The 15,716-nt window shown below is 50.6% G+C and overlaps 1 protein-coding gene across 5 annotated transcripts in view; it reads right to left on the reverse strand.

Moving 5' to 3' along the window:
- LOC126983320 (uncharacterized) overlaps nt 1–15,716 on the reverse strand; it is a 62,908-nt gene that overhangs the window by 9,478 nt on the left and 37,714 nt on the right. For 2 of the 5 annotated variants that reach the window (XM_050836015.1, XM_050836009.1), the window contains exon 4: nt 125–1,272. The exons of 1 other annotated variant lie outside the window; for it this stretch is intronic. In XM_050836015.1, coding sequence (XP_050691972.1) covers nt 457–1,272 — 816 coding nt within the window. In that variant the 3' untranslated portion in view covers nt 125–456. Of the gene's footprint in view, nt 1–124; nt 1,273–2,004; nt 2,631–2,730; nt 2,896–3,347; nt 3,456–15,716 lie in introns of those variants that run through there. 2 more of the 5 variants (XM_050836013.1, XM_050836012.1) reach the window with 2 other exon arrangements.

A 15,716-nucleotide genomic window follows, 5' to 3' on the forward strand; every position in this document is an offset into this window, starting at 1 on the left:
ATATATATATATATATATATATATATATATATATATATATATATATATATATATATATATATATATATATATATATATATATATATATATATATATATTATTTTTTTTAATATGAAGCACACATTTCACACCCAGTCCTCGATCATAATGGATGAGGAAGAGTCGCCTGTCCCGTGACTGAGGCCGCGGCATGCAGGGCGCGTGAGCACGTTCTTCCCGTGTGATGCGTGTGTGGTGGTGAGGCGGTGGCCGTCTGGAAGAATAAGCCATCAGAATCAAGTAAGAACGCACAATGTAATCTAACGCAGGGCAACTGATCACCCGTGGCACACATATCACAGTCAACCTCTGCTGTCGCTGAGAGGCACAGCAGGTTGTGGCACATGCTGCCGCGGGAGTCTTTTGGGGACCCGCGCGGCGCGTATTGGCATGGCCCTCCATTGAGAACGCGGTGGCTCACGTGTGGGCGTGGCGGGCTTGTCGAACGATTGCTGCCGTAAGACCCAGCAGACCGGTCACAACCAGAAAGTGGTCGTGCAGCAGCGCCGCCGCCGAGCACAGCGGCAGGCCCAGGGCGGTGATGAGGCGTCCCAGCGGGTCGTCGGCCGCCGCCATGCCCTCCTCATACTCCATGTGGGTGATCCAGGGCCGCGCCAGAGTCTTCACCAGGCCGGTGAGGGCGGGGCTGAACTGCATGGCGGCCACCAAGGGCCCCGCCAGCAGCTGGTACCCGCGCAGGGCCTGAGGGTCTTTTGCCGCCAGCCGCGTCCCGAAGGCGGCGTCGGCGATGTAGGACTCCCAGGAAAGCTGCCCCTGCGTGAACAGCTCCGTGCAGATCACGGTTTCTCCTGGCCTGAACTTGGTGGCTTTGAATTGGTAGTCGACGTGGTTCAGCTTATACTCGACGCCCTTGCCGAACAGCGATATACAGGCGCCACCGACTCCCACCGCACACGACCCCATGCACACGCCTGGGGTGACAGTTACGTTACGCGACAGGATGAAGACGAAGCAGAAGCTGCAGCCCGCTGCCGAGCCGAGGCAGCCTCCGATCTGGGGAATGAAAGGGCGAAAGTCCTCGTGCTTGAAGAGACCCTTGACTTTCCTCAGGACCACCAACGGGTCTGTGTCTTTACCATTGGGCGATAACAGGTAGCCGAAGCCGTGCTCCATGAGAAAGTTGTCAACGTCTCGCCGCTGCCTGCCGCCGCCTGAAGCCGCCACCACACAGCTGAGCGTGTCGTTGTGCGCGGCGGCGCCCCGGCACGCCACCTCCACCTCCCTGCCGCCGCAACTCGCCGTGACGCTGAAGCCGCGCGGGGAGGCGTTGGGCACGAGCAGGGCGTCGGGGGCGGCGTGGGCGGGCCAGGAGGCGAGGACCGGGCGGTGGGTGAGCGGGTCATGGGCCTTCACCTCCACCCTGGCCAGGGCACCGCAGCCCGCGTGCTCCGCCAGCTGCCACACTTCCTCCCGCGCCAGCAGGCGTGCGGGGGCGTGGCCGCTGCTCACCCGCCAGGAGGAGGAGGACGAGCCCGCGGCCCCCCGCTCCTCCTCCTCCACCCTGCTGAGGCCCTCCAGCAGCCACGGCGAGTCCTGCAGCACCACCTTCCCCAGCAGCGGCCGCTCCACCAGCCGCAGACGCGCCGCCCACGCCGCCGTCGGCCTGACGTGCCCGTGGGCGGGCGCGGCGCCCCAGCCGCCCTCCTCCCCCAGCAGGGTGGTCGCCAGCTGCGTCAGGTTGGCGGCGCCGCCGAGGGCCGCGGCTTGGGAGGCCAGCGCGGCGGCGTGGTAGGCGAGGGCGGCGGCCAGCGGGTCGGCAGGCGAGAGGGAGGCCAGGAGGCGGCGGTGGGCGGGCGCATCGGGCGTGGAGGGCCCCGCCCACTGCACGGTGGTGGCGGCGCAGGCCTCGGCGGTGGCGCGGGCGGCGGGGTGTTCTAACAGCGCGGCGAGGTGGGCTGGGTGGGCGTGCAGCATGACGAGGCGGCCCTGGAGGGCGCTCCCCACCTTGGCCATGAGCTGCGGCAGGTGGCGGCCCGCGGCCAGCCAGACAGCGGCCCCGGGCAGCGCGGCGAGCGCCTGCTGCAGCCGCGGCGCGGATGGGTGGGCGGCGTCCAGGTAGACGGGCGCGGCGACGCTCACGTTGCGCTGGGCCGCGGCGGCCGTGAGGAGGGGTATGAGGGGCGCCGCCCCCGCGGATCCCTGAGTGGGCTCTGCGAGGACGGGCAGCAGGCGGTCGAGGCCGCCCTGTGCCATCGCCGCCACCTCCGCGGCCAGCAGGGCGGCGGGCGGCGGCGTCAGGGACACCACCAGCAGGCCGCCCTCGCCGCCACAGGAGGGGGAGGCCGCGTCGGCGGCGGGGGCCACCAGCAGCGCCTCCCTCCCCGCCTGCTTCACGTTGCGGCACAGTGCCTCTGTCTGCGCCGCGTCGCCACCCGTCAGAAACACCCGCACGCCCTCACGTCTCAGCTCCTGGTAGGCCGCCGCCACGGCCTCTGTTGTTGTCGCGGCGGGGCTCTCCAGCAGCGTCACGCCGCCCGCGTCACTGTGCCGCGCCGCCAGCAGTGAAGCGCCGCGCAAGTCGGCGTCCAGCGGCGTCCCCGTCAGCAGCAGTCCCACACCCGCGGCGCCGTCTGTAGGGAGAGGAGGAAGAAAAGGGCGTGAGTAATTTTTTTTCTATAGTCTACGTGTGTGTTTTCATCACGTACACGTCTCCACCACAGACGTACACACCAGCGTCGTTGGGGGCCTCTATCGTTGTTGTCGTCACCACCGCCGTAGCTGCCACCGCCACCAGAACCAGCACTATCACTGCCACGCCCAGGACCGCCGCCGTCGCCAAAAGGGTTTTAAGGCGCCACAGCCGCGGGGTGTCGTTGATCAGGCACTGGTGATCATCTGCAACTCAAAGTTGGACGCGTTAGGTGTTGCTCCCTGTTAATTGTTGAATGTGTCACATGTTTTTGTGTGCCATGTGTGCGTTGTGTGTTTAATGTGTCTGGTGTGTAGCAGTGTTTTGGTGTTGTTGCTGTGTAATCAGCGTCGACTGTGTAAGTGTTCTTCGCGGAGGACGCGTGAGTCTCGTGGAGGGTAAGTGTGGCTTGGCTGTTTGCGTCCATCCACTCTCTCATGTGACTGACGGTCGCTGCTGGCGCGAGGTTTGCTGCCAACGGAGGTCCTTTCCGCTAAAGCTGAGAGGCTGCCCGTGTAGTGACTCGTCACACACAGAGTAACATGCAGCAATAGGAGTCCTGATTGTGGCGTGAGTAGTGTGTGTGTGTGTGTGTGTGTGTGTGTGTGTGTGTGTCATGCTCAATGTTCTTGTGGGTTCGCCTCGGCGCCGTCCGTACCGGTGTGTGCGGCGAGGCGGGGAGCGACGGCCCCGGCGTCAGCTGGATGTTGGCGCGCCATCCAGCCTGTCCGTCCCATGGCACCACGCACACTGGGATGACTGCTGCTTCACCGGCGTGTGTGTGTGTGTGTATGTGTGTGTGTGTGTGTGTGTGTGTGTGTGTGTGTGCGTAGAAAGGGGTCAGTAGTTTGCTATTGCTGGAGGCGCACGTGGTTGTGTCACTGAAGGGGTTGAGGCTCCACGGGTCCCGCCGGCAGGACACACACGTCTGGACTGGCAAACACTGTCAAGATCAAAACTTCATGCTTGGGTTGGGTGGCGTGAAGGCGTCTCCATCGCTTTCTACTTTGCATTCTTCCGTCAGCCGCGGCGTTCCTCCGTTTTGAGGTTTGTTGATATTCATAGGGAAGAAAGCTGCAGTTTACGGGAGACGCTCGTTAGCCTGGCTCGTAGACTTTCTCCGAGCCGTCTCGCGCGTGAAACTGATGCGGGGAGCGATTCTTCGTCATTCTGTGCTCTAGATCGTAATAATCGCTATCGTATTTCAATTTCGCGTCTGTATTATCTTCAAACCTGACGAATTTGCTTTGATTTTATATAACATCAGAATATCCATTGAAAACATCGCATAGTATTTCAATTTCGCGTCTGTATTATCTTAAAACCTGACGAATTTGCTTTGATTTTATATAACATGAAAATATCCATTGAAAACATCGCATAGTATTTCAATTTCGCGTTTGTATTATCTTAAAACCAGACGAATTTGCTTTGATTTTACATAACATGAGAATAACCATTGAAAACTAATCGCATCAGTGTAATTTTTTTCATTCAGAACTCATCGAATTACACGCATAGTAACTGTTATAGAGAATTTTAAGTGGTCTCAATCTTACACTTGGTTGTTATTAATATTTAAAAACACTTCATGTCTCTCAAGCTCGATAGGCAACAAGAACGGCTATTTGCAAACCCTCTTAGGCAACGCTCGCTGACACCAAACAAGAAAAACAGACACACCAAAACAAGTGGCTCCATTTTTGTATTTATCTCCTTACTCGTATCCCTCCCTCTACGTGTTTCCGCTGGCTACTTCCGCGTCTCGGCATCCGTGTCTTCCCTTCGTACTTCCCGATTCTCGGCTTCTTTGTTTTGATGTCAAGGTCGTTGGTGCGTGTTTAGCGCGCTTACGAACGTGCAGGGAAGAGCCTGTGGAGGGTTGTTGAACTCCAGAGGGCTGCCTTGCAATGTTCCACGCGGCGCAGGACTTCGGATGATTCCACCGTTTTCTCCGCCACCGTCCGCGTCTTTGGCTTAACCGGGTAGCTGCGGGGGTCATGTTTATAAGGTTAGGTTAAAGGCCCCTCTAAGTAAAGTAATGAGAAAGAATCATCACTCACGCAAACCATTTCATAATATATATCAACGCATGTGTGATCAGTTTATGCATCATCTATTTTGGGAGGTTTATATCATGGCAGAAATTTGGCCCATCGCTGCTACACGGTAAAGCCGCAAATTTGGCCCGTCGCTGCTACACGGTAAAGCCGCAAATTTGGCCCGTCGCTGCTACACGGTAAAGCCGCAAATTTGGCCCGTCGCTGGTACACGGTAAAGCCGCAAATTTGGCCCATCGCTGGTACACGGTAAAGCCGCAAATTTGGCCCATCGCTGCTACACGGTAAAGCCGCAAATTTGGCCCATCGCTGCTACACGGTAAAGCCGCAAATTTGGCCCATCGCTGCTACACGGTAAAGCCGCAAATTTGGCCCGTCGCTGCTACACGGTAAAGCCGCAAATTTGGCCCATCGCTGCTACACGGTAAAGCCGCAAATTTGACCCGTCGCTGCTACACGGTAAAGCCGCAAATTTGGCCCATCGCTGCTACACGGTAAAGCCGCAAATTTGTCCCGTCGCTGCTACACGGTAAAGCCGCAAATTTGGCCCATCGCTGCTACACGGTAAAGCCGCAAATTTGGCCCATCGCTGGTACACGGTAAAGCCGCAAATTTGTCCCGTCGCTGCTACACGGTAAAGCCGCAAATTTGGCCCGTCGCTGCTACACGGTAAAGCCGCAAATTTGTCCCGTCGCTGCTACACGGTAAAGCCGCAAATTTGGCCCGTCGCTGCTACACGGTAAAGCCGCAAATTTGTCCCGTCGCTGCTACACGGTAAAGCCGCAAATTTGTCCCGTCGCTGCTACACGGTAAAGCCGCAAATTTGTCCCGTCGCTGCTACACGGTAAAGCCGCAAATTTGGCCCGTCGCTGCTACACGGTAAAGCCGCAAATTTGTCCCGTCGCTGCTACACGGTAAAGCCGCAAATTTGGCCCGTCGCTGCTACACGGTAAAGCCGCAAATTTGGCCCATCGCTGCTACACGGTAAAGCCGCAAATTTGGCCCGTCGCTGCTACACGGTAAAGCCGCAAATTTGACCCGTCGCTGCTACACGGTAAAGCCGCAAATTTGGCCCATCGCTGCTACACGGTAAAGCCGCAAATTTGGCCCATCGCTGGTACACGGTAAAGCCGCAAATTTGTCCCGTCGCTGCTACACGGTAAAGCCGCAAATTTGGCCCATCGCTGGTACACGGTAAAGCCGCAAATTTGGCCCATCGCTGCTACACGGTAAAGCCGCAAATTTGGCCCATCGCTGCTACACGGTAAAGCCGCAAATTTGGCCCATCGCTGCTACCGGGTTAATTGCTTACCGACAGTATTGCCAAGTCTGCACGAATGAGGTCCTCCAAGCTGCTCGTCTTTCTCTTGTTTTTCGGCCGTCTACTTTGCAATAGTTTTCTCCCTTGCGTATCTTTGTGTTTATATCTCGCCGCGTCGTTTCCCCTCTAATCTCAGCCTTTTCTCTCTAATCTCACTGCTTTTTCTCTCTCGTCTCATTGTTTTCGCTCAAATCTCATCGTTTTAACTCTCTGGTCTCATTGTTTTCTCTAATCTCAGCCTTGTATCTCTAATCTCACCGTTTTATCTCTCTGATCTCATTATTTTCTCTCTAATCTCATCGTTTTATTTCTCTGGTCTCACTGTTTTCTCTAATCTCAGCCTTGTATCTCTAATCTCACTGTTTTATCTCTCTGATCTCATTATTTTCTCTCTAATCTCATCGTTTTAACTCTCTGGTCTCACTGTTTTCTCTAATCTCAGCCTTGTATCTCTAATCTCACCGTTTTATCTCTCTGATCTCATTATTTTCTCTAATCTCATCGTTTCATTTCTCTGGTCTCACTGTTTTCTCTAATCTCACTGTTTTATCTCTCTGATCTCATTATTTTCTCTAATCTCATCGTTTTAACTCTCTGGTCTCACTGTTTTCTCTAATCTCAGCCTTGTATCTCTAATCTCACTGTTTTATCTCTCTGATCTCATTATTTTCTCTCTAATCTCATCGTTTTAACTCTCTGGTCTCACTGTTTTCTCTAATCTCAGCCTTGTATCTCTAATCTCACTGTTTTATCTCTCTGATCTCATTATTTTCTCTCTAATCTCATCGTTTTAACTCTCTGGTCTCACTGTTTTCTAATCTCAGCCTTGTATCTCTAATCTCACTGTTTTATCTCTGATCTCATTATTTTCTCTCTAATCTCATCGTTTTAACTCTCTGGTCTCACTGTTTTCTCTAATCTCAGCCTTGTATCTCTAATCTCACTGTTTTATTTCTCTGATCTCATTATATTCTTTCTAATCTCATCGTTTTATCTCTCTCGTCTCAATGTTTTCTCTCGTTTCATCGTTTTCTCTCGTTTCTCTCGTTAAGCGCATCTACAAGACTCGTTTTTCGCATGCATTCATCTTTCCCAACATCTCTTTCGGCCTAGTCCTCCCTGCCTCTTCGTCCTAATCCTCCTTCTTCATCTACATCAATCGTCTTTCTCAATATCCTTTCGTTCCATTTCTTCGTCCTTCACAATCTTGTTCTCATCTTTACTCTTCCTCTTGTATCCCTCTAAGGTTGTTTCTCTTGTCGTTTTCCTCAATTTCTTCTCGTCTTCTTTCTACTGCTTTGTATCCTCTTCCTCTCATCCTTATCCTCTTTTTTTCGTTTCAGTGTTCGGAGATTGTGTTCATCTATATTAAGATTTCACAAGCATATGTCCCTTCATCTTACCTCAGCCTCGTCCTCCTCCTCCTCCTCTTCGTGTTGCGCAGAGCTTTAGTTTCTCTGTAATTAGCATGTCTCTCAAGATACACCCCTTTCTTGTTGTATGGTAGTTTCTCTCTCTCCTGGTCGCTGCTCAGGTCTGTCTCTCTCTTCCCAGCACCCCTCCGCCCTACTTTCTTGGCCCCTTCATTTCCGTGTTCCTGTAATCGCGTTTTTCTATTCTGAGCTTGAGGTTCTCGGCTATTGATATGTCTCTCAAGCAGTGTCTCTCCTGTTCTTTGGGTCAGTCGCTCTCCATCGCTCCCCTATGCCCTACTTTTTGTTTCTTCTTCTCCTTCTTTCTTCTCGTCTTTCTTTTCCTCTTCCTCTCCTGTCTTTTCCTCACCCTCTGTTCTCTTACTTCTGTGTTTCATATGATGCTTCTGTTCTTTGGGTTAGTCGCTTTTCATCTCCTTTTTGTTGTTCCTTTTTCTCCTCCTCCTTCCTTTTCCTCTTTCTTTACCTCTTCCTCTTCCTCTCCTGTCTTTTCCTCACCCTCTGTTCTCTTACTTCTGTGTCTCATATGATGCTTCTGTTCTTTGGGTTAGTCGCTTTTCATCTCCTTTTTGTTGTTCCTTTTTCTCCTCCTCCTTCCTTTTCCTCTTTCTTTTCCTCTTCCTCTTCCTCTCCTCTCTTTTCCTCACCCTCTGTTCTCTTACTTCTGTGTCTCATATGACGCTTCTGCTCTTTGGGTTAGTCGCTTTTCATCTCCTTCTTGTCGTTCCTTTTTCTCCTCCTCCTTTCTTCTCCTCTCTTTACTCTTCCTCTTCCTCTCCTGTCTTTATCATCTGTTCTCTTACTTCTGTGTCTCATATGACGCTTCTGCTCTTTGGGTTAGTCGCTTTTCATCTCCTTCTTGTCGTTCCTTTTTCTCCTCCTCCTTTCTTCTCCTCTCTTTCTTTTCCTCCTTTCGTTATCATCTGTTATCGTTTTCAGCTTGAGTTTTTATCTTTCTGCTATTACATCTTTTTTCTCCTCCTCCTCCTCCTCCTTCTTCTTCTTTACTCTTCATCCTTTGTGAATTACTTGTCGATGTTTCCGGGTTCTCTTCGTCCATCGCAATCACGCCTCGCAAGCAGTAAGTCTTTGTTTCTTAGGAGGTATCTTTCTATCCCTGTTTTGTCTCATCTCCTTTTCCTCGTCCTCCTCCTCCTCATTCTTTGTTGTCTGCTTGGAGTTTCTGTTTCTTTGTTACTTTTTAGGTGCTGGGCTTTTCTGGGGTCGTATTTCAAGACATTTCGCCGCCCAAGAACACATATTTGACAGGGCTTTCGTAGTAGTTGTGGGCATTTCCAGGGGTAGTTTTATGACCCTGGTGGTAGTGTGAGTCGTCTTCTGTACCGTGAACCTGAAGAAACACATATTTGACAAGGCTTTCGTAGTAGTTGTGGGCATTTCCAGGGGTAGTTTTATGACCCTGGTGGTAGTGTGAGTCGTCTTCTGTACCGTGAACCCGAAGAAACACTCATTGGAACCCGACTGACCCCCTCTTTGACCTTTAGAAATGGCTGATGTGAGAAGCGAATGTCTTATGATACTAACCTCTATGTCTTCTTCTTATCGACCTTGTTTTTCTTGTTTTTTCCTTTACTTCTCTTCCTCATTGTCCGATTGTAGGAGTTTGTTAATATTCAGGTTCTGTTTTCGTCCATAGCAAACACTTATCTTCAATGGCTGGGTCACATTCATCTTTTTACTCATCTTTTTCCCTCATCTTCGCTCAACTTCTCATCCTTTTTGTCCTTTTGTGAGTATGTGTTAATATCCTGGTAGTGATTTTGGTGCTATCCGGATCAATAACCTTTCAATGCTCGGGTCACTCCCCATCTCATTAACTCCTTGACTGCGGATTTCCTACAAGAAGACATCACCAAGCTACAGGAACGGAACAAAAAGTGGCTGCTACAATTCAATGAAGAGAAATGTAAAGTCATGCAGCTTTGGAGGGGAAATCCAGCACACCAATACCACATGGGAAACACTCCACTATCCACCACAGAGGCAGAGAAAGACCTGGGACTATATGTTACCAGGCTACCAAGGAAGGAGAAATTCGTGCCAAACGCAGCAGACGGGTTAATGCCCCACTTCCTCTTCTCGGCCAAGTTCGCTTCCTCTTTCTCCTTTTGCAGTGTGTCAATTGCAGTCAAGTATTTTCCGGCCACAGCAAGGAATCCATCAATGCTTAGAATGCTTCATCTCTTAATGCCTTACTTTCTGTTCCTTCTTGGTCAATTTTACGTCTTTTTCCTCCCTAAGCAGTGGGTCAGTAATCTGGTGTCTTCCCCCCCATACAAGCACTTATCCGGAGCAGTAACCTTTTAATGCCTGGGTCACTAAATCTCCCAGCGACCCATTATCTTTTCCTCCTCGACCTATTTTGCATCCTATTCCTCCCTCTGCTGTTGTCCGCCAATAGCACTTATCTGGAGCAGTAACCTTTAAATGCGGTCACTTCCTTCATGTCCCAGTTGACCCACATCTGTTTCCTCCTCAACCCATTTCGCGTCTTTTTCTCCCTCCTTCGCAGTGGGTCATTTATCTGCTGTTGTCCGCCAATAGCACTTATCCGGAGCAGTAACCTTTTAATGCCTGGGTCATTCTTCATCTCCCAGCGACCCATTATCTGTTCCTCCTCAACCTACTTCGCGTCCCTTTTCTCCCTTCGCAGTGGGTCATTTATCTGCTGTCGTCCGCCCATAGCAATCACCTATCCGGAGCAATAACCTTTTAATGCCTCGGTCACTCTTCATCTCCCAGCGCCATAGTTCCTGTTCCTCCTCGACCTACTTCGTGTCCCTTTCCTTCCTTCGCAGTGCGTCAGTTATCCGGTGTTGTCCGCCCATAGCAAGTACACCCTCCGGCCATCCGTAGTCTCCCTCCACCCAGGGCCATGCACCCACCGACCATCATCCCGTAACGTTGACCAGCGAGAGATCATGACGTCACGCCCAATCACCCAATGAGAGACAAGCGTTAGTCCTCCGTGTGAAGAGTTCTCACCGTGCCGGCTTGAAATCTCTCCCAAGTCTGCCGGGCCACGCAGACTCTGGCACTGCAGCCTTCAGCCGCTCTCCTGGCAGGCCGAGCGTCCTCCCTCAAGCCTGCAACGACGAAGCCTATTTTTAGCCCCCCATAAGCCCTCAAGTCACCCCTCTAGCCTGTTCAAGAGGACGTCTTTCCTCGTGAGTAAAGTTATTCCTCAAGTCGCCTGTGGCCACTCCGTCCGGTCACTCGTTCTCGTCCTCTGGCCTGAAGAAATGAGATCTGTCTTTAGTTTACTGTTAATCAATTAATCATCTTCTTTAGCACGCCTCAAGCAGCCTGTTCAAGCGGACGCCTTTCCCCGTGAGTAGTTGTTCCTCAAGTTGTCTTATCCAACCGCTCCCTTGTCCAGCTACTCGTCCTTCAGCCTGTAGCAACGAGACCAATATAATTATAACCTTCAGCAGCACGCATCCTCCTCCTGTTCAAGCAGACGCCTTTCCCGTGAATAGTTGTTCCTCAAACCGCCTGCAGCCACTCTCTATCCGGCCACTCTTCCTCCCTTAAGCCTGTAGCAACGAGGACCTTCTTCAGCATCCTGTAAGTCCGTTAGTCACTCCTGCAGGACACCTCATGTAGCCTGTTCAAGTAGACGCCCTTCCCCGTTAAAAGTTTCTCAAGCCGCCTTCAGCCACTCTCCGTCCGCCCACTCTTCCTCCCTTAAGCCTGTAGCAACGAGGACCTTCTTCAGCATCCTGTAAGTCCTTCAGTCACCCCTGTAGGACACCTCATGTAGCCTGTTCAAGTAGACGCCCTTCCCCGTTAAAAGTTTCTCAAGCCGCCTTCAGCCACTCTCCGTCCGCCCACTCTTCCTCCCTTAAGCCTGTAGCAACGAGGACCTTCTTCAGCATCCTGTAAGTCCTTCAGTCACCCCTGTAGGACACCTCATGTAGCCTGTTCAAGTAGACGCCCTTCCCCGTTAAAAGTTTCTCAAGCCGCCTTCAGCCACTCTCCGTCCGCCCACTCTTCCTCCCTTAAGCCTGTAGCAACGAGGACCTTCTTCAGCATCCTGTAAGTCCGTTAGTCACTCTTGCAGGACGCTCCACACAGCCACCATCCCCCTCAGGCAGCTTTTCTTTCCTTACTTCTAAACGCTGACTGATGACCACACTGACCCATCCCGTTAACAAGGAACATAGATCAGTGTCCTTAACCCGCGGTCTCAAAAATAAGGATCCCCTATTCTCATCTCGTACCCGGAGTCTTAACATGTTCGTTTTGAGGTCAGTAAACGCAACTCCGATGGTGAAATCTACGTAAAAAAACTGTCATGGAATCTGTGGTAAGGGCTGTCTTCTCTTGCCTTGGTGACTTATATGCGTAAATAGCCGTTTTGAGGTCGGTGCCAGGAATAAAAATACAACGCAACGCATTTCCTAGTACGTGTCTCCTCTTCCTCGTTCTCCTCATTCTTCTTTCTTGTTCTTCTCTTCGTCTTATTGTCCTCCTCGTCCTTCTCTTCCTCCTCCTCGTCCTCCCCCTCCTCCTCGTCCTTCTCTTCCTCCTCCCTGTCCTCGTCCTCCCCCTCCTCTTCGTCCTCCCCCTCCTCCTCGTCCCCCTCCTCCTTTCCTCCTCCTCGTCCTCGTCCTCCCCCTCCTCCTCGTCCCCCTCCTCCTCTTCCTCCTCCTCTTCCTCCTCCTCCTCCTCGTCCTCCAGTTAAATAATAAAGTCATATTTTTAAACACCTCGCGGCTCACACAGTCACATTTGGTAAGTTTATCGTAGAGGTTGTGTTGATATTTCCACGAGTAGTTTTATGAGGCTAGTGATGGTTTGATAAGGCTTCTTCTGCACCATGAACTTGAAGAACAGTTATGAGAACCCGAATAAACTCCTTCGTGACATTGAGAAATAGTTGTGAGAGCTGAAAGCGTTTGAAAATATACACCTAAAAGTTCTAAGTACATCCCGTCATATGGTATTCAGTTTTTTATATATGTACTACCTGAAGCTGCGGTAGGGTTTCTTGAGGGGTCTATGGACGGCCCCAGGGTGTTAGTAGAGCGGGCGTATTTTATTTATAGTGGCTCCCGTGGTATATGACCCATGCTTGGTGCTACTTTTGACCGAAGTCGCTGAAGTTAAGGTTGACTGGAGATCCCGACAGCATGTAGGTAATTAGTGTGTATCGGTGGGATTCGAACCTTGGGCCAGTTTCACAGTTCCCCATGATGGGTTAGTAAGCTCCCAAACCAATACCAGAGCCTTCAAAAGTTCCTTGTATAGTGTCTGGGGTTTATATTTAAGTTCACAAATTTGATGAAACTATACGGGAAAAGTCTTGTGTATTTAGTGTGGCATCGAAGACCTCACCATTTTGGATTCTATGGGATTCTTTAGTTTGGTTCGGGCTGTTACGAAGACACTGTGTTGGACTGTGAAACCGGCTCATAGTCCACGCCCGCACGCTAACCACTCAGCCTCTTTCGGCCACCTCCTTGGATTCTTTTTGGGAGCAGCGAGTAGCGGGCATTTTTTTTTTATTATTGTTTCCTTTTTTGTGTGCCCTTGAGCTGTCTCCTTTGTTCTAAAAAAAAAGGTCACCGCCTCCCAGATATCTGTTTATGAGTATGTGTCTACCAGTGTTAACCCTGTAGCAGCGACGGGCCAAATTTGTGGTTTTACCGTGTACCAGCGATGGGCCAAATTTGTGGCTTTACCGTGTACCAGCGATGGGCCAAATTTGTGGCTTTACCGTGTAGCAGCGATGGGCCAAATTTGATGGGCCAAATTTGTGGCTTTACCGTGTACCAGCGATGGGCCAAATTTGTGGCTTTACCGTGTAGCAGCGATGGGCCAAATTTGTGGTTTTACCGTGTAGCAGCGACGGGCCAAATTTGTGGCTTTACCGTGTACCAGCGATGGGCCAAATTTCTGCCATGATTTAAACCTCCCAAAATAGATGATGCATAAACTGATCACACATGCGTTGATACATATTATGAAATGGTTTGCGTGAGTGATGATTCTTTCTCATTATTTTACTTAGAAGGGCCTTTAACCTAACCTAACCTAACCTAACCTAACCTAACCTAACCTAACCTAACCTAACCTAACTAACCTAACCTAACCTAACTAACCTAACCTAACTAACCTAACCTAACCTAACCTAACCTAACCTAACCTAACTAACCTAACCTAACCTAACTAACCTAACCTAACCTAACTAACCTAACCTAACCTAACTAACCTAACCTAACCTAACTAACCTAACCTAACCTAACTAACCTAACCTAACCTAACCTAAGTAACATGACCCCCGCAGCTACCCGTGTTAAGAGACGCGGTCGCTGTCGCTTGAGGTAGGTTGAAGGAAATTGTATAGTGGATCGTGCAGAGTCGAAAGGCTGTTCTGGCAACGACGCATGGCTTGGTTGTTGAGTAGTGTTGTTGTTGTTTTCGTTGTCCTTTTTGTTCTTGTTTTCTTCCTTGCTCTTTTCGTTCTTCTTGTTTTCCTTGTTTTTCTCCTCCTTGTTTTCGTCTTCGTTTTCCTGGTAGTCCTCCTCCTCCTCCTTCTTCTTCTTCTCCTCCTCCTCCTCCTTCTTCTTCTCCTTCTCTTTCTCCTCCTCCTCCTCCTCCTCCTCCTCCTTCTCCTTCTTCTTCTCCTCCTCCTCCTCCTCCTCCTCCTCCTCCTCCTCCTCCTTCTTCTCCTTCTCTTTCTCCTTCTCCTTTTCCTTCTCCTCCTCCTCCTCCTTCTCCTTCTCCTTCTTCTCCTCTTCCTCCTCCTCCTCCTCCTCCTTACTCCTCCTCCCCCTCCTCCTCCTCCTCCACACACCACACACACACACACACACACACACACACACACACACACACACACACCCCCACACACACACACACACACACACACACACACACACACACACACACACACACACACACACACACACACACACACACACACACACACACACACACACACACACACACACACACACACACACACACACTCGGCATGCATCTCTCCTCAGTCCCAGAACGGTGCATGCAAATCACCACTAAAAAATCCATATTCAGATTTGAGGAAAGACATCACATAATTGTTAACTTTATCCCTTGTCTATATACATACCTCGCTTCCTCCTTGGTACGTATCTTAGTATTCTTTAGCGACACAGTTGTTTATAATACCGAGTCTGGGAGCACGTTTGGTGAGCGAGTGGTCATGGCTGTGGTCGGATGTGTTGGGTCCTGCTCCACGCGGAAAGTGCTTCGTCGACGTGGCTGTCAGGGATTTGTGTTACGTTCGTGAGAATTTCAAAGGCGAGAAGTGGATTGGATGCTGTTTGTGCCCTAAATGGTGTCGTGTGAAGTGTGCTCATTTGTCTGGAGTTAAGCAGGAGAATATACCTAAAATTTATTGGATTTGCACCCCATGCCTTCATTAGCGTCTCTGTCTACCAAAATTGTGGAGAAATTGGATGAATTCAAGCAAGAATTATCTAAAGACATATCTGTGGTAAAATATGAAGTTGAATCAAGCCCTTCGAGGTGACCAAGCGCTTAGTTGGGCTGACGTGGCGAAGAGAGACAGGAAAGTTAAGAAAAATCTCCTGGTTGTGAAAGATTCTACACAGGAAAAGAAGGCAACACACATGAAGGATGAAGTCTCCAAGTCATTGAATTCAAACAACTGATTCAAGATTCACAAATGTAGGGAATACTGTCATGAACTTCGATAATGAGAACAGAAGCCTTACCGAGGTGTTTGATGTCCTTGAAGGCATGTCGCATGGTCGAGCGATTTTTAGGTAAATATATTAAGGTTACAGGTTAAAAGTTTAGGTTTTGTGTGTGGGGAGGCGGAGGTTGAGTGGTCAGCGCAGTGTCCTGGAGACCCCGGATTTAAAGTCCCGCGCTACAAAGTAACAATTCCCTGTCATCGCCGAGTGGCTTAAAAACTTCCCACATGCTGTCTTGATGACCACCTACCAACCCGGACTCGAGCGAAACTTTAACCCGTCCGCTTCGATTGGCACGGATTTCGCCTTCACTGGTAGCCTGGTAACAAATGCTCCCAGGTCTTTATCTGGCTCTGTGGTGGATAGTGGAGTGTTTCCCATGTGGTATTGGTGTGCTGGATTTCCCCTCCCAAGGTGCAGGACTTCACATTTTTCTTCATTGAATTGTAGCAGCCACTTTTTGCTCCACTCCTGTAGCTTGGT

This window comes from Eriocheir sinensis, chromosome 53 (assembly GCF_024679095.1).
Source record: "Eriocheir sinensis breed Jianghai 21 chromosome 53, ASM2467909v1, whole genome shotgun sequence".
Taxonomy (NCBI): domain Eukaryota; kingdom Metazoa; phylum Arthropoda; class Malacostraca; order Decapoda; family Varunidae; genus Eriocheir; species Eriocheir sinensis.